This window comes from Gopherus evgoodei, chromosome 11 (genome assembly GCF_007399415.2).
Source record: "Gopherus evgoodei ecotype Sinaloan lineage chromosome 11, rGopEvg1_v1.p, whole genome shotgun sequence".
NCBI classification, from domain to species: Eukaryota; Metazoa; Chordata; order Testudines; family Testudinidae; genus Gopherus; species Gopherus evgoodei.
The window spans coordinates 74,511,729-74,535,117 of record NC_044332.1 but is presented as its reverse complement, the minus strand read 5'-3'; the positions used below and the strand labels follow the sequence as shown (position 1 = coordinate 74,535,117).

At 41.7% G+C, this 23,389-nt stretch overlaps 1 protein-coding gene across 2 annotated transcripts in view; it reads right to left on the bottom strand.

Moving 5' to 3' along the window:
- The window catches only part of CNTNAP5 (contactin associated protein like 5), a 431,022-nt gene that overhangs the window by 108,406 nt on the left and 299,227 nt on the right, over positions 1–23,389 (bottom strand). For both annotated transcript variants that reach the window (XM_030580503.1, XM_030580504.1), the window contains one exon: positions 6,061–6,261. In XM_030580503.1, the coding sequence (XP_030436363.1) occupies positions 6,061–6,261 (201 nt within the window). The remainder of the gene's footprint in view (positions 1–6,060; positions 6,262–23,389) is intronic.

Here is a 23,389-nt window from a genome sequence, read left to right as displayed (position 1 = left end):
AGCTAATGGGGGGGGTAACTGCCCCCCTTCTCCCATAAAAAAAATGATATTCCTGCTCACATCCACAAGATCTGTCAATGAACTTGGTAGCTACACAGTGAGAGTGGTGGGGACAGAACCCTCTCTCCTGTCCCCTTCTCTCTCAAGTAAACCTCTCTTTGTACTTAAGAAACAAGAGTTTTGGAATAGATTTTTATAGCCAGCAACCATCCTGAATGCCCACAAATAATTGAAGTGGTCAGTTACCTCCCTCACAAAGCCGGTTATTCTTGCTATGATCAGGTTTCATGTATTTTATTATCTGCAACCTGCCCACAATTTAATAGCTTAAAATGGCTCTCCAAATCTCTCTCTGCAAGTAAGTGGACCGATATCCTCCGTGTTACATATCTGCTGCAAACTGTGTTGCAGGTGCTCTAAATATAGCTTAGTTTTAGAGTAATGCTTGTGAGGGGCTGTTAGCACCGCCACTCTGGAGTGGAGAAGCAAGGTGGGATAGTGGATAACACAGACTTCTAGTCAATCATTCCCAGGAAGAAGATTCTAATTACCAAGTCATAATTACACTGCACAGTCTACACCTGACACCTATCAGCCACTCTCAAAGATGAGTCATTCTCTGAGGGCAGGCTGCCCTGATCTCTATTGTTTTATACAACGACAAAGTGTCTCTTGGTAATATAATAGCAAAGTAAAGTACCTGAGAGGATAACATGCAAATTATCTTTCAAAGGTGAAGAAGTAACAGTGGGCAAATGCATAACGACAAATTATTATTTGCTTGTTATCAGTCTTTTGACATCACTTCACATTACTTTCGTGTTAAAAGCTGGTTGGAAACAGTCTGTCCTCCTTGCTTCAGAATGGGAGCATGGGTAAGAAGCTAAAGCACTACTGGAGTTTAACCAGAAAATACCAGTCCACTGCAACAATTAACAAGAGCAAAACAGACTGGGGATGTGCTGCATAGGCACAGTCAGAAGGGACCGGATATAATTTGTGTTCTAGGATGGGCAATGCAGAGCAGTTGGGAGGTTCAGGGAAGGGACACTGAATGGGACAGGAAAGATAGCTACCTAGATGAGAGTGGACGCTCTCTCTTGACTTGGAAAAGAGATAAGGCATGGTAGAGACATGCCAGAGGATCTCAGTGTTGAACCAAGGCCAAACTTGGTATCTGCAGAATTACATTAAACCCTGCATGCCCCTACGTAGACCCGAGAAGTTGCCACCAAAGCAACGGAGCACCTCTGATCAGCAAATTCCCCTCAGAATTTGAGTTGGGCATTCACCTTCCAGATCAACTAACAGTTTAGTCTAGATGAAATATTGGTTTGCTGGGACTTGGAGAGGTTGACACTGGAGGGGCAAACAAGAAAGGGTATGTCTACACTAGCTTTCTTTACCTTGAGTTAACTGATTGCTAATTAACTTGAGGTGCACAATACATTTGTAAAGGTTGGTGTGGCTGCTTTCCATACCCTTTTCTTTACCCCAGGGAGGAGCCTAAGCGCTAACTCAAGGTAAAATAGTGTAATGAAAAGCATACCAAGAGAAGGAGAGGAGATAGGAAAAAAAAAGGGTGAAAAAATACAATTCTTAACTTTCCTATTTGAATTTGCTCTTCTCCTTCAATCCCTGCCTAGGCTGGCGCACTGCACGCTGGAGAAACTGGCCCCTGAGTGTTGTAAATTTAGCTAAACAGTTACTAATATGCAGTAAATGTCTTAATGTTGTCATGTAACTGATATATGGGAATGACTAGGCTAATGTATGAGTTAAATCTCAGAGTATGCCAAGTGCTGCTTCTAGAAGCCTGAGCAGACTCAGACCCAGCAAAGGGCTTATTCAGTTAGTGAAAGTGCTCTCATATCGCTAAACAACTTGACTCCTGACTCTTTGCTAAGCATTACAAGAAAACACCAGTATATGAGAAAAAGCATCCATTACATGTGAGAAAAGGAGAGAAAGACAGAGAGTGCCTTCTCTTTCTCAGCACCTGGCATGTTCTTAAAGATGCTGGATTGTCTGCCCAAGGAACTAAAGTTCTCTCTCAATCCCCAGGACAGGGACAACTTTGGCAGTAGCAGTATGAGCTTCCCCCACAATTCTCCACTAATAGATGTCAACTCTTGACACGATGGACAGCTTCTAGCGGTGAGATGGTAGCAAGTCTCCAGAGTCCCTGTTTTGCCTTGACTATTAAGGAGGTTGCCAATATACACCGAATGTGGTGTTTGCTTTTGTGAGCTGGACATTCCTCAGTAACAACTGGCTTTGGAAGTACCAACTAGCCACTAGATTGCAACAACTGTTGCACAATAAGAATGAATTTTAATTCTGTCCAATGCCACGAAAATCAATTCATCCTTCATGGACACACATGCATACTGAAGTCTAAAGGTTACTTAAAATATAGGCTGGTGGCACACAAGCAGATACGGTTTCAGCTGACATTTCACATATGAGCAAAAATTAATAAGCCTGTCCTAGACAGTCAGAGCTGCAGAGGAGAAGGTTCTTACATCAACGGGGCATAGATAATAAGTCTGAAGTTCAACTGATATTAATCAGAGTAGCCAATTTATACCAGTTGAGGATCTGGCCACATATGCAGGGACACAGAGCAGGGAGAGCAGAACGAAATCCATGGACATATGCTGCAGCAACTCCACAGAATGCAAAAACCTTTCTTGGTTTTAATGGAACTGAGTGAGTTTTGCTTTTCTAGCATGCCCAATGCCTCATTGCTAGATTAATGTTTTGCCAAGCCAGAGCTGCAAAGAGCTGACAGGAAGCATCTGCTGAGTGAAGTCATGAAGGGAAGAAAAAATAGGAATCTCCATACTGCTCCTTTTTGAAACATGCCAGCATTAGATACAGTGGTCATGGATTATACTTTATTGTCATGATCTGCACTACGCTAAGTAAACTGATCTGACTCAAAAAAAAATCCAGTGTCACAATTGGCCCAGATCTTTTACAAGACTGAAAATAATAATAAAAGCAACAACTACCACCCTGTCAAGCCCAGATGCCTTTCTGCCAAACACAAGTTGGATTCAGTACATGAGTAACCAGGTCAAATTTAATGGCCTGTGATATGCAGGAGGTCAGACATAATAATCGAATGGTTCCTTCTGGCCCTAAAATGCATGAATCATAGAATATTAGGGTTGGAAGGTGTCATGGAGTGTGGGGGAGTCCGGTCCTGCACCCCTCTTCCTGGGACTCCACAGAGACTCTCAGTCCCCCAGTAAAACAGAAGGTTTATTGGACAACAGGAATGCAGGTTACAGCAGAGATTGCAGGCACAGTCAGGACCCTTCAATCGAATCCTTCTGGAGTTTCAGGGTGCTTGGATCCCAGCTTAGGATACCCTGAATTCCACCCACACAGCCCCAAAATGAAACTGAAACTAACTCCCTCCTGCCGGCCCCTTCCTTTGTCTAGCTTCCCGGGCAAAAGGGTTGACCTCCCACCCCCCTTTTCTAGCTCAGGTTACAGGCTCAGGTATAGTCCATCCCCTAAAGTCCTCCCCTGCTCTCCCATCCCCCATGCAGACAGCCTCTACTCCATCACAGAAGGGACCTCAGGAGGTCATCTAGTCCAACCCCCTGCTCAAAGCAGGACCAATTCCCAACCAAATCATCCCAGCCAGGGCTTTGAATCTATGAATACCAATAACAACACATTTGCATTTATATACTGCCTTGGAGGCGAGGATCTCAGAGTGCTTCATAAACTTTAATTAAGCCTCACAACACCCTTGTGCCAGAGAAGTGTCAGGTTCCTCTCAGGTGTCACACAACTGAGGAAGAGGCAAGAGAAAATCCCCGAAGAGTCTCAATTCCATGTGCTAGCATTATTTGCACTTGTATATCAGTTAATAAAGAGAACCAGGAACTTTTTTATTTCAGCGCAAATTTCAGCTAACATGGAGATTTGGATATATGAGGTTTTTTGGGAAAAAAACTGAGGTGGTATTTAAATTCATTTAATATATAACCAAGAACCAGCTGTTCCCGAAATCTTGTCATTTCAAGAGCTCACACATTTTATTTGCCTGTATGTTCCATGTCTTCCTAAAGTCCACTGCTGTAGGCTAGTAACAACGCCCTGGATGACAAATGTCAAATGTAATTAAAGAATAGAGAATGGGGGGGAAAGAAAAAAGAAAGCTGGTCACATCTACCCTTCTGGATTACATCCTCCAGGGCTCGGCAGTTTTTCTGGTTCATTGAACAAATCTGAATTAGAGAACCAGGTTATGAGCTATGAAACTGCTGCATGGTCACTGGAATGCTGTGACTGCCAGTAAAACAGCACAGTACCGTGGCTTCTTGCCAACCTGAGACAATCAGCCATGCTGTTGACCACCTCTTCTTGTATCCTCTTCCTGACAGTGGCCAGCACTCTATGAGTCAACGGAAAGTGCAACAAATGCTTTCACTGATAACTACACAATTATCTGTCTATAGGGAATTATCTTTTCACCATGCCAATTAGTGGCTGGCTTACGCCCTGGAGCATGGTTGTTAATATTCAGGATTATAAAAAAAAAATCATGATGTAATTTGCATCGGGTTCTTAGTAGTAGTAGCAGTATCTCTGTAGTATCTGTGCACCAAATACATATATTTATATGTCAGTTCACATCCATGTATACTATTGTGCCCAGGTATCACAGCTTTCATGACAAGATCAGTAGCCAGTGTACTGATAATACATGAGGAACAGCATCACATAAAGCAGCCAGAGATCACTAGAAGGATGTAGTAACGAACAAAGGAAGGGAAAGTCATATTTTCCTCTTACCCTCCACCCTACAGCTAAAATAGGATACATGTTTTCCTCTTTCCTTCTCTCCTTTATCACCTTCCCATGGGTTTTTCCTCCTTCATGCTCTGTCTATGGTGCTGAATACTAACATATTTCTTGATTTTGTCCAAGTAGTCCTTTTTTGGTTGGCAAATTCTTCATATACCAACAGTTTATTTCACAGTTTTAAATGTACCTAACAGTCAGGTTATCTGCCCAGTGGACACATGGGTTTTCTGTCTTGCAGGTAACCAGTCGGGGATTTCAATACATGTCAAAGCTTCCCATTATGCTGTATACACAAAACATGACAGAAAAGAAGCCCCATGCAACAGCACTGCAAGTCTTGGTTGACATTTCAGTAGGATTAGCTTTTCACTAGCTGACAAGTCTATAGAATTGCTTGTCGGATAATCAAAGCACCAGGATACCACATGTATAACAAGTAACAAAAAGAGGATTTTCAATTATTCAGACAGTCACCCTTATCACTGTACATCTCCCCAGGATAACTAACTACCTGAATCTAACAGGGTGCCTATGGGTAGGTAAATGCCCAGGGTATTCATCAGGGGCTTGCTATACAAGAGCAAATAAAGCAGTGAGTATTTCCTCCCTCTGGTCTTCCTGCCACCATGAAATATCAGGTCAGAAAATCTGAGCCTTCTACCAGAAAAGGAAATTAGCTTTGTCTGAGAAACTGTGTGGAGCTACCAAAAGCCCTGGTGAGTAGTTATGTTCCATATGCTTCAGGTTGGCTATGATACTCATGAAGGACTGCAGCCTTCCCCTCTGTGCATACTCCAGGAATTTGGAGCAGTTCAGCTGCTCTCTATTCGGATTTGCAGTTGCATTCCATATTTGTACAACACCGAGCACAGCGGGGTCACAATCTGTGACAAGGGCCACTCGGCACTATGGTAATACAAACAATAACAATGCACGCGACTGTTTGCATTTAAAGTCAGTTAAATAAAGCTGTTGTGGTTTGAGAGAAGTATATCCTAGTCTAGAGGAAAAATTCAGGCCTTTTTTAATTTTATGGGGGGTGCACAAGCATTGTGGAATCCCATTGCCTAGCCCTCTGCCTCATGTCAGGCTCTGTGCAATGCTAGCCCATGTGTGAAGACAGACGCTCATTACTCTGCACCATACTTTTGTTTCAGTCGCACTGCGGGCTGTGCCTGCTGTGTAATCAATAACAGCTAACAAGGAATGATTTCAGTTTGTGGCACTTACTCGGGGTGTTCAGCAGACGTGACTTTTTGCAGTGGTAAGCCACCTCCTGTTCACAGTACTCTGCGCTGTTTATCATGGCCTCAATCTGGTCCAGGCTGCTACTGTAGTTAAAGTACATGGCATATGGTTTCTCAGGATCAGCCCCTTGGACTCTGGTTAGCTCTGTGTTGTTGTGCTGTACCGCAGTCCAGATCTTATCTTCTGTTAAACAAAAGAAAATGAAAGGGGTATTACAGCAAACAGGGAACAAAAAGTAGCTGAAGCCTGATGTTTTTCTCCAATAGACACAGAAGCAACATTTCCCTGGACTCAGAACAGCCTCCTTGCGATAAAGAGCTGCTCCAAACAAGTGTGGATTGCCAACAGCCATGTCTATCTAAACCAAATTACAGACCAAACTGGGGCTGATGTCACAGAGCCTGCTGAGTCCGAGATAAAACACCAGCTTCCCTGGATCCTGTGGACACTGCCCTGCCAGGTATCTGGAATAATTGAGATGCATTTCGCTTGTCTTTAGCCTCATGAGAGGAGACACATTAGTCAGGCCTGTTTGCAAACATTTCAAGACTTTAAAGCATGACTATTCTTTTATAGCAATACATTAATTACTGATGATGAACTCATAGGCGCCACCTGACACAAACAGAAATCTAAGCAGAAAGTTAAAACCAAGATGAAATCCATTTTGGCCAGTTATGACTGTGGTAGTTTGAAGGAATCTGACCTCTCATTGCTCTTCAAAACTCAGATTTCTCCCATTTACTGCAACCTTAGTTAAGGACAGCACTTAACTACACACCTAAACTTAAGCATGTACTTAAGTGCTTTTCTCAATCAGGGCCTCTGTGAGTCATCCCATTTTCTTCAGTGGGGCTACCTGCACAGCAAGGTATTTCTCAGAGTAAAGAAAACAGAATCTGTCCTTAAATAAATGCAGTATCGACCTAACCTTTCAAACATTTACTACTGGGAGGAGTGCTTGCAGTCTCATTCAAGTGAATGGGACTAATGATGATAGTAAACACTAACTCTTCAATAAATATTTGCCGGATTTGGCCCAAGACTTGCACTAGCATTTCACTAATACACATATGCAGTTGATTCCTTTTTTTTATTACGTAGGGAGAATGACCCTGCTCACCTATATGTTCTAAAGAGGTAAACTGAAAAAAAAAAAAGAAAGAAAGAAAGAAAAAAGAATTCTAAGGCCAGAAGGCTCCACTAAGATGATCTAGTCTGATTTCCTGCATCACACAGGCTGTACATTTACAACCAGTAATTTGTGCATGAAATCCAATAACTTGTGGCCACTAGATGCTCTGGTAATTGGGGGCGCTATAAATTCCACTAAATTGGTGGATTAGGTAGAATTCTAGTAAGTGACTAAGTAACTGAATGAATGCCTTTTCGCCTGATTATTATCTGCATGGAGATACTTGGATGACAGACAGTCATAAATATCTAGTGACAATGAGGTGGCACAGAAAGTGTCAGGCGTTTACCTACAGCAAGCCTGCTGATCCACTAGATTTAACACCCAGGCAGTTTACAAGTGCAGGTGGGCCCCATTTGAGCTGCCTGATTGGCCAAGCCACCCAATTGACTCAGAGGAGCAGTAGACCTGCCCTTAAGATCAACAGCAGCAGAACACTCGCTGCTGAAAGCATTCAACCATGACTGTGACAGCTACTGTGTCTGCTCTTCCAAGCCTTGCTCCAGTCCTTTTCCCTGGCCTCACTGCACTCCAGGTAACTTAGCTCTGACCATAGGCTCTGATTTCTGACTTTGGCTCTGACCTCTGACTCCAGTTCTGACCCAGGACTCAGACTCCTGATTTCTGCTTCCAGCTGTGACCCTTCGTTCTGGCTACTGACTCCAGCTCAGGCCATTATGCATTACCTCTATATCCTGCTCCCTAACAGAAAGTCAACTCCAAGAACTGATTTCATGTCTAGACGAAAATACAGTTCCAATGCCTTATAGCAAGACCTTCAAGCCCTGAAAGTCTAAGAGTTTGCGACCAGTAATCTGTGCATCCATTCAGAATATTGTGATCAGTTCTATGAAGATGGGGGGAAAGAGAGAGAGAGAGAGAGAGAGAGAGAGAGAGAGTGTGAGAGTGTTTGCTTATACATCTATAATTCAATTCAGAGATTCTGAGAGAATCAGGGATGTTACTTTCAGAGCCTTGGGGCTGAATTAGAACATTAATAATCAAAATATTGGTGCAATGTTTAATATATGAAACATAGCTAAGAGCTGGAAAAATCACTACAAATTCAAGTGCTTAACAGAACTCACCCTTAATGCTTGTAAGTAAGGCATGCAACACATTGCCCTAAGACCTCATCCCATGCCTGCTGTGCATCTCAAAGCAGTAATCCACGTCAGCCAGAGTCCCTCAGTTTTTCTTCCACATTCCCCAAAACTAACACCACATGGGAGGGATTTTCAAAAGCTCTCAGCACTAACTCTGCTGCCACTGAAGTCTGTGGGAGTTTTACCGCTGACTTCACTGGGGACACAGATGTGCAAACACTGAGCATCTACGAAGTAGAGCTGCTTGGGAATTTTTCAATAAAATTATTTTTTGCTGGAAAATGTCAAGTCAACAAAACTGAAACTCTTTCCAGGGATGTCTTGGGTTAGACAAAACTTGCTTTGAGAAAGGTTTCCCAGATCCAGGAATTTCAAGGTGAGGGCAAGGGATAAGGGGGGAGAGAGACAGAGAGAGAGACCCCAGAATAGCCAAAAGCCTTGTTGGTAGGGTACTCAGAGAGAGCAAAGATTTGAATCCAAATCTCCTACATCCTACGTGGATGCCCTAACTACCAAACCACTCTTGGAGGGAAGCAGGAAATCTCTTTCAATCTCTCATTTTTCACTGAAAAACATTGAATGGTCTCAGTTTCATCCTAAAATGGAAAGGGGGAAAATTCTCAACTCTCAGAAACATTCATGGCATAGGAAAACCATTCCCCATCCAGCTTTAATTTAAAAATCCCACTCTAAATGCAATAACCATTCCCACCGCACTGCTGGTAAAGTCACTGTAGAGTCAACAGAAGAGTAGAGAACTAACCGGCTGATGAAGACGTAAATGGAATGGAAACGTGAGTCAACTGCTACATAATAGTAATAAAACCAACGTGCACGGTAGTGGCAATACTTCCCTTCAAGAAGTGCAATAAAGTGCACTAATTGGCCAGCCATACTTGGCTTTCAGAGCTTTGTGTTTAGAAGTACATTGTGTGGGTAACCAATATAACCATACACAAGATCAAGTGTTAACAGAATTAAATTAAAAAAGTTTAGGAAAAACTTCCTGAAAAGATGAGAGGTATTAGAACTATGAAACAGCCTCCCCAGGGGTGTGTTGGAAAACCCATTAACTGAAATATTTAAAATGGGTCTTGACAAACCACTAGCAAATGTAGCGTAGGGAACAAACCTGCACTGATAAGTGGATTGTACTGATGACCTAACAGATCTTTCTCATCTTCCTCTGTGACTGCTCATGAATTCTCACTGGGATTGTTATTACAGCTGTTCTGAGCTATTCCCCAGGGACCTGAACTTTAATGCAACATGCCTTCTCTTCTCCCCACTGGAGCCTGTGGAGATGGCATGTTTACTACAGGTTTTCTATCACCGGCTTTGAGTGGAAAAAGCATCTGGATTTGCTGTTGGTCTCTCACACAACTGTCTTTTAGAGAGGTTCAAGTGAAATAGCTCTGGGAGAGGAGGCAGGAAGGAGATGGGGATACAGAGAAATTTATACTAACTGAAGGTTTTTTTTTAAATCCATTGATGCACCTTCTCCTATGCTCAGTACTTTACCAACAAGGAGTCAAACCTGGATTGCCACTTCAAAGATCCTTGTTGATTTCTGCTGTTTGAGATATATTCCATTGTTTGCAATGGTGTAGGTCAGTTGGTCCCAGGATGTTAGAGAGAAAAAGTGGATGAGGAAATATCTTTTATTGGATGAACTTCAACAGACCTTAGGCCTATAAAAGATATTACCTTACCCACTCTGTCCATTTGATATACAGGTATTTGTTACCCTATACATCACTAATGCTACTCACAAAATGCACAGCCTCAGCACATTACACTGATAACAGAACAAGCTCACCAAGCAGAAACTTTACATATGAATGGATGCAAGTCACCACTTTCTTCACCCTAACTACAATAGATACATTTCCTTCTCTTGCTCGTATGCTGTACATTTTATGAGTTAGTGACCAACCAATTGAGGCAGATCACAGCCTAGGTTTTATAGTCTCAATTTTCTCTCTCTCTTTTTGCTCTTGTTTTTACAAAAACAGGGAAAAGAGGCAGTAGAAAAGACTTTAAAAGGTCAGATCCTACATGGAAGCCTACAGAGAGGAAAGGTGTCCCAACATACTATAGCTATATGCCAATTGATCCAGTTTGCAGTGTTGTTGTAGCTGTGTTGGTCCCAGAATATTGGAGAAACAAGGTTGGTGAGGTAATATTTTTATTGGACCAACTTCTGTGGGGGAAAGACACAAGCTTTTAAGGTATACATAGAGATCTTCTTTAGGTTTGGGAAAGGTTTTCAGTGTGTCACAGCTAATCGAACAGATCTGAAAAAGAGCTCTGGGTAGCTTGAAAGTTTGTCTCTTTCATCAACAGAAGTTGGTCCAGTGAGAGATATTACTTCACCCACCTTGTCGCTCCAATATCCTGACATTATCATAACTATAACACCACTGCATACACCAATAGAAGAGATTTAATTTTTCCCTCAACAACATGAAGAAAAATACCAGATTCTTTTGACCAATTGTGTCTCAGGGTTCTCAATGTGCCCTGTGCCTCCTTGTGCTACCATTGAACAGCATAGAGGGCAGAGAAGCCATGACTGCAACATCTGGAAGAACCATAATTATATTGTAGGGCAAATGACGGTTCTTTCTTCTTCGAGAATGTTGCAGTTTGGGCATTGAGTGTGGGGAGTCTTGGCCATAACAATCAGAGAGATTGCAGCACTGCTCTTATCAATTTGATGCCTGCTGTGGCCACCATATTGAGCGCATAATGTTTATTGAAAGTCAGAGGGTTGCTCTAAATGGTTGTCCTGCTGAACTCAATGATGGTCATACTTCTGAAGCAGGGTGAAGATTTTGAATATGCTTGAGTGGAACGTGCCTTGATGTTCAGAGGGAGTGGCTCACTATCCAGCTAGGAGCACGTGGAAATACTTTGTCTGATCCAGTGTAAGAGTCTGGGATGAAATTGCTTGGCCTTCTGATGTACCGGATATGACCATAAAGAGATAGGGAGAGAGTCAGAAAGAGCTAGTATGTTGAGGCAGGAAAGCAGGGCTCTGGATAAGTCCAGGGTACAAAGAGTCTTCTCTCCCAGAAACGAGTGTCGCTTCGGGAAGAAGACTGTCAGGAAAATGAAGTGTTTCAGCTGGAATTCTGAGACCATCATAGAGAGAAACATGGGGTGCAGTTTCATCACCATCTTGTCTGTGAAACAACATGTATGGTGGCTCACACTGACTCTCCATGCTGATATGTGGGATCTTAATGTTGTCTTCTTGTGACTTATGGTAAGATGGTTCCAAGAACAGTTCAAAGGAGACTCTATAAGTCACAAGAAGACAACATTAAGATCCCACATAGAAGTCAGGTCTCTAACTGGGTTAAGGGGAGGTGTGAAGATGGGCCTTAATTAGTCCTGACACTACACGGTGCAAGACGACAATGTGACTCAGTTAAGGCATTATACACTGATATTGCAGCCAGGAGGACCTTGAGAGAGCTAAATGCCAGTTGAGTCCCTCATTGGTGAAATACTGGGTCTATGAGGGATTTCCAGAGTGATCACTTGTGGTTAGTTACCACATTTCTGCTCAAAAAATCTGCTAGGTCAGCGGTTCTCAAACTTTAGTAACCTGAAGATCCCCAATTTTGATTTAAAATTTTGTCATGGACCCCCAAGCCCCAACACCGGCTCAGACTCAGGCCCCGCCCCCACTCCAACCCTTCCCCCCAAGGTCCACTGAACTCTACCTCTTCCTGCCTCCACTCCACTCCACTCCTCCTCTTCCCCCTCCCCCGAGCACCCCCTGTTTCCCAGCATGCAGGAGGCACTGGGAGGGAGGGGGAGTGGATGATCAGCATGGCCCTCAGACCTCCTGGAATACCCTTGTGGACTCCCAGAGGTCCATGAAGCCCAGTTTGAGAAACGCTGTGCTAGGTCATTGTGGACCCTCGGAAGGTGTAGCAAATGTGGGTTCCCCCAACATCAGTGACTCCCAAAGCTCAACAGCCTGTAGACAATAGGTAGGATGATCAAGTTGTCATAAACAGATAGCTAAGGGTTAATGTTCTTTTACCTGTAAAGGGGTACCACCAGTAACCTGAAACACCTGACCACAGAACCAATCAGGAAACAAGACTTTTTCAAATCTGGGTGGAGGGAAGTTTTGGGTTTGAGTTCTTTGTTCTTTGTCTTGGTTCGGTGACTCTCTCGGCTCTGAGAGTGATTTTTCTATCTCCTGGCTTTCTAATCTTCTGTTTCCAAGTTGTAAGTACAAGGATAGTAAGACAATAGGTTTATATTGTTTTCTTTTGTATTTACATGTGTGTAGTTGCTGGAATGTGTTAAATTGTATTCTTTTTGGATAAGGCTGTTTATTCATTTTTTTCCTTTAAGCAATTGACACTGTATATTGTCGCCTTAATACAGAGATCCTTTTATGTCCTTTTTTCATTCTTTTTATATAAAGCTTTCTTTTTAAGACCTGTTGGAGTTTTTCTTTAGTGGGGACTCCAGGGAATTGAGTCTGCAGCTCACCAGGGAATTGGTGGGAGGAAGAAGTCAGGGGGAAAATCTCTTTGTGTTAGATTTACTAAGCCTGACTTTGCATACCCTCTGGGTGAGGGGGAAGAGAGATTAGATCTCTCGGTACTTGTGTTTCCAGGACTGGAAGCAGGGAATCTCCTAGGGTCATCCAGGGAGGGGAGCCTGGGACGAAGTAACAAGGATACAAGGGGAGGGGGTTATTTCCCTTTGTTGTAAGACTCAAGGCATCTGAGTCTGGGGGTCCCCCAGGGAAGGTTTTGGGGAGACCACAGTGAGCTAGGCACTGTATAATTCCTGGCTGGTGGCAGCAATTACCAGGTCCAAGCTGGTAACTAAGCTTGGAGGTTTTCATGCTAACACCCATATTTTGGATGCTAAGGTCCAGATCTGGGAATAAATGTTATGACACAAGTGCCTTCATGTCTCTTGATATCGTGCATCACTGACATGTAATTTGTCAGGATTTGCACTGTGGAGATTCACAGATGCTATATAGACCATCCTGGTGACACTCTGTTCCAGGATGCATATGTGTAACATCAGGCACCCTGCATCTGGAGATGGTTCAGGTGGGCACCCCAGCCTGCCCCTGAGCTTTTAATAAGCATCATCATAGGGGAGGGGCCTAAAAGGACACCCTTTTCCTCATATTCAGGGTGACCAGCCACCACATGAGCTCTCACAGGACTAGAGGTGGGACAGTGATCCATTTATTCATAAGTCTGTATGGGGAATAGACAGTCTTCAGTCAGTGTTGTAGAGAATACAGGCAAACTGTGGCAGGTAGTATCACATACTTCCACATAGACACATGGCCTAGTAATCCCTGGCATGTATGAATTGTTGTCATCAGTCTTGTCCTTATGTTGCGCACAACCAACTGAAGGAACCTGACCCTGTCCTCTGGCACAGAGGTGCATGCTGATTGCGAGCTGAGTAGGGTCCCCATCTGAAATGGTGTGAGAGGCAAGTTCTCTCCACTAGATCTGCTAAAAACAGGGGCAGGATATGTTCTAGGGCTACTCTGGTCTTCCTGAGACCGGCTCCTGATCAGTCAGTCATCCAGGCATGAGCAGACATGAATTCCCTGTTTCCTTATGTGTACCACCACTACTGCCAGGCACTTGTTGAAGACTCTCGATGCCATGCAGAATCTAAGGGCAAAAGCCTGTATTGATATGGGTTGGGCCCCACTGTGAATCTTAGAGACTTGCTGGTGACAGAGTGGTTAGCTATATGGAAATTCACATACTCTAAATCCAGATCCACAAACCAGTCTTGAGCTTGGAGCAATGTAATGATGAGGGGCAATGTTTACTATCCTGAACCTGAGATGGCATATGTATTTGTTGAGTATTCTCAGGTCTAGGATAGGACAGACTCCTTGTCTTCTTCAGAAAAAGGAAATATGGGAGTAGAAGCCCTTTTCCCTGTATTCATGAGTAACCACTTTTATGGCTCCAAGAAGGAACAATGAAGCTACTTCTGTTTGCAATAGGATTTTGTAAGAAGGGTCCCTGAAGAGAGTTTGGGGAAGGGGGTGAGCAGGGAGTAGAGAAAGGATGGGATGGTATAGCTGCAGGTGAAAATATCCAGCCTTAATCTTCAACCATGCCCAATGGAATAGGGTGAGGGGGCTTCTGAAGGATGTAGTTCACAGACTACCTGTGGTGCAACTTGAGTGTCTCATCAGTTCTGACATGCTGAAGGAACACTGTCCACCACTGAGGTTGAGGAAGCTTGTTGTCTTGTGCTACACTTCAGCAGTTTCTTGGCCTGGTACGCAAGTTGTCTGTGGTAAGATGGCATATGCTGTTTTTGCTGATGATGTGGTTGAGGAAGGTATGATTTATAGTAGGTTGGACGGGCATAAATTCCTATAGTATAGTTGCTTTGGAATCTTTCAGCAAGTGTAGCTTAGTGTGAGTTCTCTTGCTGAACAGTTCCTAGCCTGTGAAAGCAAGTCCTCAGTTGTGGTTTGTACGTCAGAAGGGATGCCCAAAGCTTTGAGCTATGATGCTCGTTGCATGGTCAATACAGTGGCCATAGACCTGGCAGTGATGTCCAATGTATTCATTGCCTCTTGCAAGGCCATGAGCTGGCCTTCTTTTAAGATACTTCTGAGCTCCCCTCTGCTCTCATGGGGGAGTTTATTAACAAAGGATGTTAGTCCGGCTCATGTTAGAAAGTCTATTTAGACAACCGGGTCAGCAGTTGGCCACTCACAGTCAGAGTGATGCAGATGAGCATGGATTTCTCTCAAACAGTTCTGAATATCTGGGGTCCTTGTCCATTGGTGTGTCCTTGGCTGAACATAATTTCTCTTTTACAATGGAGACACTAGGAATTCAGAATTAGGTTTCATATAAAAGTAGTCAAACAACAAAGGGGTACCTGGTACCTTTTCTCAATGAACTTCACTTTTGCTGTTATAATTGCTGGCATCCGTCTTACTGAGTCTAAAAGTCCCTCATTGATGGTAAAAGTGATCCTAGCAGTGCCAGAAGCTATTATATATCAAATAACTTTTGTTATGTTCAAAACATTCAGAGTTTTTCGAGAAATTAGCAAATACTAGAAGATAGTCAGACAAGACACCACTAGGTTAATGCAAGACTTCATCATCCGGAGTTAACAATAGAGATTCTTTCAGTAGCAGAAAATGCATATATTAAAAGATAATTAAAATAATCTATTCAAGTAATTGAGTGATCGGGGGAAGTGTGGTGATAACTGATATTTGTGAATACAGTTGGACAAAATTACCGGAGACATTGATGGATATGAATGGTTGGTGTCTTACACAAACTGTTAGACCTGGCAAACAGATATTTTTTTTATTTTTGGGTTAAGAGTTCACTACTTATCCTGGTCACCATTCCAAAGTGTCCAAGCAACAAATTGAATGACTCATACAGGTTACGAGGAACATAGAATATGTCACTTACAACAGAGCAGGTTTCATGCTGTCTTATGTTCTCCTCCCTCTCATTTCACATCCTGAAGTAGAGGGCAGAGTAGATTATGCTATTCTAACACTTGCTACTCTAACACTTCTCCAGTATCTCTGTTCACTTTTGCACAATAAGCTTTTTTTTTAAAAAAAATTATTTTATTATTAAAGGATGCTATCCTGCAGGGGTATAAATTTGCAAACATGCCCTGATAAAGTACTGCCTGCCTATAACAAAAGCTATGGGAGTGGTGTGAATTACCTTGACCAATTTCAATTGATGTTTATTCTGAAGCCTACTGATGATTTTTAAGAGCCACATTTTCAAAGACGGAGGTCCAAGATAGAAATGCAAAAATGTGTATCTGTATTTACATATACCATCTGCACTCACATTTGAAGCAACTCCACATACAAACAGGTATTCAGCAGTGGAAATAGCTATCTGCACCTTGTCGCAGCCCTAAGGCCTCTATTTTAACATGGTGTCTGTATGGCCAATTGTCGGTCATCTAAAGGTCACATTGGTACTGTGTGCAACACCGTGGTGTTGTGTGCCATCTTAAGGTGCGGTGTGCAACATTATAGTGCCGTGTGCATTTTCCTGCTCTTTTTGCCTGGTCACCTAAGGGTCAGGCTAGTGCTGTGTGCATAATACCGGCGTGCCGTGAGCAAAGGGATCCAATCTGACCAATCGTAGTTCAGTTCAAATGATCAGATTAGGTTTGCGTGCAAAATAATGCTAGTGTGCTGGGTGCAGCTTCTAGTAGCTTCTAGTGTGCTGTGTGCATGTATGCAGGTTCTATCTATGTAGAGGGCGCCAACTCAGAACCTGGAAGGTGAAGGAGCTAGGGACCAATCAGATTCTGACAAGTGTAAAAGAGTCTTTGAATAAAACCATGCCTCGTACCAGAATCTGCAGGAGTATCCACATACTGACTGAAGGACCTGATCAAGCCTTCAGCCAGGGGTCTCCTCCAGATATAGCCGGCTCGGGAAGTGACATTTATTATTTTTTTTCCAAATTATCTTCTACGGTTTTGGTACGCTTCTGGTGTCCGTACTGCAGGTCAGCTGCGCCTGGAACACGGTACTTGCTTTCTATTTTTCTGTGAATACTCTGTGCTTTGCTTAGTCTCTTCTGCAGAACTGTATATTGTTGTTATTTGGTATAAAGTATGTGTATACAGCATATGAAAGTTGAATTGTTGTATTAATAGCTATTGTTGGTGTATTTTGTGATATTTGGTTAATGTGCACACAGTTCATTTAATTTAGTGTATTTATTTTACTTTTTTAAAGAGCAGTTAATTTTTAATCATTTGGTTCCTTGTTAATGGATGTAAATAGATTGCTTCAAGTTGTGTAAACATTTCTTGTTCTAATAGTACTGTTAGTTGGTAGAAGTGCTCCTCCCCAGCCCAAGTTGTGATTTTCTCCCTGTTAATAAACGGCCACATGGTGTTTTGAAGTTTCAATCTGTCTGGTTTTAATTTTCCTCTCTCAATTAAAAAATTCAACCGAACCCGCATTAGGGATGGACACACCTGTAGCTTCCTGGTCGCACAGCTCTGCAGAGACCCAGGCCTCAGCCTTTTGAAAAGGTGGCCATTAATACTGAGACTGGAATTTATTTCTTTGTAGGTTTTCTTCTATGAGAAACATTCAATTATTGCGTGATTGTGAGTACAGACTAAGCAGTGTACCACTGTTCCTACCACCCATCATCTATGTGATCCTTAAGATAAGTAAATTCTTTATTTAAAGAAACCCAAGGAAGATCATTATCACTTTAATGTCCTTATTGTATTTTTTCTACATTGACTTTAATTAATAAGCTCTCCCTCGGCTGTTGTGCATTTACAAAGAGAATGAAAAAGCAGATTTTTAAGCACGGGTTGCTGTTTTACTCCTCCCCCCGCCCATGATCTCAAATTTATTTAATTTATTACTCTGCTGGTCAAATTTTGAATCAGGCTCAAATGCTGTAGCTAAAAGGCAGCTGTCATAAACAGATAAGTAAGAGTTAATAAAACAGAAGTACTTCATATAGCTTTTGCCTGTAAAGGGTTAACAAAATCAGTGAGCCTGGCTGTCTCCTGACCAGAGGACCAATCAGGGGACAGGATACTTTAAAATCTTGAGGGAGGGAAGTTTTTGTGTGTGCTGTTAGTTTTTGATGGTTGTTCACTCTGAGGGCTCAGAGGGACCAGACGTGCAACCAGGTTTCTCTCCAATCTCTCCGATACAGGCTCTTATAAGTTCAGAATAGTGAGTACTAGGTAGATAAAGCGAGTTAGGCTTATGGTTGTTTTCTTTATTTGTAAATGTGTATTTGGCTGGAAGGATTTTAATTTGTACTTGTATATTTAGGCTGGGAGGGTATTCCCAGTGTCTATAGCTGAAAAACCCTGTACCTATTCCATTTTAAATTTACAAAGATCATTTTTACTTTTTTTTCCTTTCTTTAATTAAAAGCTTTTCTTGTTTAAGAACCTGATTGGTTTTTTTTATTCTGTTGTGAGACCCCAGGGGACGGGGTCTGGATTCACCGGGGAATTGGTGGGGAGAAAGGAGGGAAGGGGGAGAGAGAGAGAGGCTAATTTCTCTCTGTGTTAGGATTACTGTCTCTCTCAGGGAGAATCTGGGAGGGGAAGAGAGAAGGAGGGGGGAAGGTGCATTTTCCTCTCTGTTTTAAGATTCAAGGAGTTTGAATTATAGTGATCTTCCAGGGTAACCCAGGGAGGGGAAGGCTGGGAGAGGCGACGGTGAGGGAAAGGGTTTACTTTCCTTGTGTTAAGATCCAGAGGGTCTGGGTCTTGGGGGTCCCTGGGCAAGGTTTTTGGGAGGACCAGAGTGTACCAGGCACTGTAATTCCTGGTTGGTGGCAGCGCTACAGGTTCTAAGCTGGTAATTGAGCTTAGAGGAATTCATGCTGGTACCCCCATCTTTTGGACGTTAAGATTGGGGAATTATACCATGACAGCAGCAAATGCACTTCGAGATGGCAGCCAAAATCCCACCAAAGAACCCATAAGATTTAAACTCAGTCTTCGAAAGCCGATTTCCTAAAGGCTTGTTAGTTCATTCCAAAATGCAAAAGTGACAATGTCTTAATTTCAGGGTAATGCTACAGCTTTATGATTTAGCAGTTTTATTTAATGGTCCAATTTACTAGGACATTATGGGGTCTGAGATAGTTTTACAGCACAGGACTTGAGCACTTACAGCACATTTCAGACCCTCAGTCTAGCTTCACCAATACCTCCATCATCCTGCTGGAATTGTCCCTGTTGTCTTTGATGGCACACGCATTAAAATGGAGTAGGGAGGGAGGGGAGAGGAGGAATTAGAGCAGCTGGACAACTGTTTTTCAATGAGTTCTGTATTGTTTAATTCACATTTTTATTCTTTATCTGGAAATCTCTCCGTAGCCCACATTTCACCTATGGAACTGAATCACTCTTCCGTGATTTAGGAGGTTTGTCACAAAACAAGATTATTCAGACTGATTAAATTGCCAACAAGCCAAACATACGGAAAATGATACACAAGCAAGAGAAAAATTGCTCAGAGAGCTCATAGGATATATATTTTTTGTGGTGTCCTATACAGAACATCAAATCTTGTCCTTAAAGCTGCCCTTACCACTACAAGAGTAATATGTGCCCACCTGAGAAGATGCTCTGGCCCTCCCATAGTGCATTGTTTTTAGCTATGGCAGCAGTTAAGCAAGTAAATATAAATTTCCCAATGGACATCAAAAGGCAATTTCCCAGTTCATTAAACATTAATTTTTCTAGCTTTCCCTGCTGGTTCCCAAAATGTGTGTGCTTGTGAAGCTCTCTCTCTATACTCAGCCTCCTCCTACATTTTCATCCATTTGGTGACACTTCAACCCAGCATTTAAACTCCTCAATGCATCTGCATGGAAACAATTCTGAGTGGGTTCCAATCCCACCACCAGGCCTTGGGCTGACCATACTCCCTGATGATACTGACAATATAATACCTGGGGCCCTACTCTGTTAGGGATGCAATGACCTACACCACATTGAAGACGCTTAATCTCTCCCAGAGTTGGCCAGCAGGCACCAGGAATTTGCACCCTCTACTTTGGTATAGACTGCCCTTCCCAATGCGGTGACTCTGCTCCTTGGGCCAATGCAGGAGGAGGCAGGTTTCTTTCACAGCTGTGCATAAGCTTGCCATTATAGAAATGCCATACTGAGACACAGAGGTGGCACACCATCATCTTTCCAGCCTATTTCTTGGTGAGTATCCACCAGGACGTTTCCTGTGGTAATCCCATGTAAATACCATTGACTGTCAATGGGACTTTAGCTCCTGAATGAAAATGAGGCTCCTAAATCAGTTAAGTGTTGCAATGCCAAACATAGGAACACTTTCATATCTTAAAAATGTGAGGCTAAGTTAGTATATTAAGCATGCATGGAATCATGCAGGAGCAGAGCTGGTTGTATCTCTGCGCTAGCTAGACATTGCAAGATGGCTGTTGACAGCTCAAAACCTTTGATATAAAAACTTTGATATAGTACAAACGTTTAAGCTTTTCTTTTTTTTTTCAATAAGATTCTGGAGTATTTAACTAGAATCCAAAGTAGAAGTTTAAAAATTGTCAAAATCTGGAGCACCCTGGAAAATGTCAGGTGTCTGAGAGAGATGTTGCAAATCTTTTTACAATGCCTTGACTATGAAAGGTACTAAATAAACATCAAGCACTTATAGTGTTGCCCATTGACAAATTAGAATTAGATCAAACTTTTAGGCTATGTCTAGACTGCAGTCAGCAGGTGTGACTGCGGCACAGGTAGGCATTCCCAAGCTAGCTTTCATCGAGCTGGAGTGCTAAAAATGTCAGCAAAGCCAGAGCAAAACAGGTTAGCTGCCCAAGTATGTACCGCAGGGCCCAAGTGTACTTGTAATCAAAAATCCCAAAGCTAGATAAAGACTCTTGGGATTTAATGGGAGTTTTGCCCTTGACTTCTAAGGTCCAGTCTCTATTTAAATAGCATTTAAATTAATTATAAATTAGTAAAATTAACAAAACATTGTGAAGAGTGGGGAAAAAGCAAATGGGTGTACCCACCACTAACTTGGTCCCTAATGGAATGTCATTTAAACCATTCAAGCGAACAATGTACCATGCAATGTTTAGTCTCAAATGGCACAAAAGTTTAATTTAGGCAATGGGTGTATCTGTGTGGTAACCACTAAAAACATGTATTTTTAAAAAGTATAACAAAAAAGGCCCAATTAACTCATGTAACAAAGGTCATTATTAATACTATTATTTATCAAGGTCCTCTACTTAAAAAAAAAAAAAAAAGTTGTTTAAAAAGCAAAAAATTTAAACTGGTCCTTTAATTAAAAAAATACATTAACAACAATAAAATAATTAATAAAAGCAAAAAAATCAGGAAATATGCAAAATATGTATCACAGCTAAAAAATAAAAATTTTAATCCACAATGGTCAAATTTTTTTTTTAATTTTAATTGGCAATTTCTCATTGGTATAATGTTTTTTAAAAATGGTCTCCCCGTGTCACAGCTCTTCTAAATTTAACGCTACATCCTATTGTCATATTATTTGTATTCATAATTTTATTAACCTTTATTATGCTATGTTTATACTGCCAAATTAAAAAAAAAAGTTTTGATGCAAGTAATATATACAATTAAATTGCTTGCAAAATTATAAAGTGATACAATAATGAATGGCATTAATCATGTATCAAGAAGGGGGACTGTTGGGACATATCTATCTATATCAATATATACTGTGAGTCATATATCCATGTAATACACGATAGGTTATTAAGGCCTGGTATGAATTATGCGTGCTTAACATGAATACGTAGGTTGCAAGTTAGCAACCGAAGCAAGAACTATTAAAACTATGTGTGCGGAAACAATCTTATGTTCCAAGAAAAATGCAGAAAATCAGAGAAGGAAACACCACCAGCTCGATTGTATAAAATTATAAAACTGTATAAAAATTGGAGAAAATGGCACACCTACGATCATGGCAGCTCACCCAGGACTGTCTCTTTGGAATTGTGTGGGTAGAAGGCCTAGTAAACAAAGGCAAAGAACGGATGATACAACAGAATGAACTATAAATAGCTGCCTATGATTTATGCAAATCGGAGTTATTTATTAATCCAAAATCCTGTGCAAATATCAATGTGTTTTTTGTCAGCTCCCTGCATCCTGACTGGCTTGAAATCTCAACTGACCATCAGAACCATTCTGACCTTTGACAGACTGAGGCCTTATTTTCTGCATGTAATTGGTTATATAACATATGGGTCGGGGGGTGCAGGTAAACGAGTTGGTTCAAATGTAATAAAAGTGTCGAGCATTGCAGGAATTATGGGGGGGGGAAGTTAGAAGTGATTTTATAAATCACAAGGGTCACTTTGATGGTTTAGATGTCCGATTATTCATTTCCTGCAGCAACTTTTACAATCCCTGCTTATGACTGTACCTTAAATATGATTTGTATGTGGTATTCTGAAAGATAGAAAATTAAAATTTTCCTTGGCTCTACAAGATAGTTGATATTTGCATTTCAAGTTCAGATTTTAATGAACAAGAAGAGGAATGTTCAGCTACAGGTAGGGACCATTTCTTATTCTCTAACAGAAGGTTCCTTTATGGGAGTTTCCCAAACAAATTTCAGACTAGCAGCAAGAGCCACAAAAGAGGACTCATCTTCCCTTGCTCTGGACCTCCATAAAAATGGATAAATAACCAAATAAGATAAAATTAAGCATTGATCTTGTCATACCAACTTCTAAGTGTTGTTTAATGGCCCAGGGTCTGTGTACAGCAAAACTGAAGAACTAAAGAAATAGAGGAGGGGTATCATGCTGTTCATCATCACCAAATCTTTCAGATACTGAGGTTAATATGTATTCCCTAGGAAGTGTGAAGAGGTCATTTTAAACACTCTCCATTATAGAGTAGCAATACAAGTTCATAGCTGTAGGTTGCATGACTATAGACTTAGTACTGGAGGGTGTGAGGAAATACACAAGACAGATCAATAGTCTTCAAGCATGAAGAGAAAGAGAACAAGCTTCAGAGAATCATCACCAATGCTACACCAGTTCTGACCAGTGCAAGAGAATTTAATAGTAGACAATTATTGAATGACTTGCCTACAGGGGACATCTCTCTCTCTAATTCAACTGTAGATGTTCTCATTATCTATCATAGATGTTGAAATTCTCTTTAAATCCTGCTCTGCTTTAAGGTTAATGATATTCAGGGCAATGAGTTCCATGGGTTAATTATGTGCTGGATGAAAGTATTTCCTCTTTTAGCAGTATTAAGTGTGTGGCCTTTCAGTGTCATTAAAAGTCTTTTTGGTTTTGAATGACGTGAAAATGCAGATGGAAGCACCTGATTTACCTCTCCAACATCACTATATGCCCCCTCTCACACATCTCCTGTCTAAACCTGACATTCCCAGTCTTTCCAGCCTTTCTTTGCATAG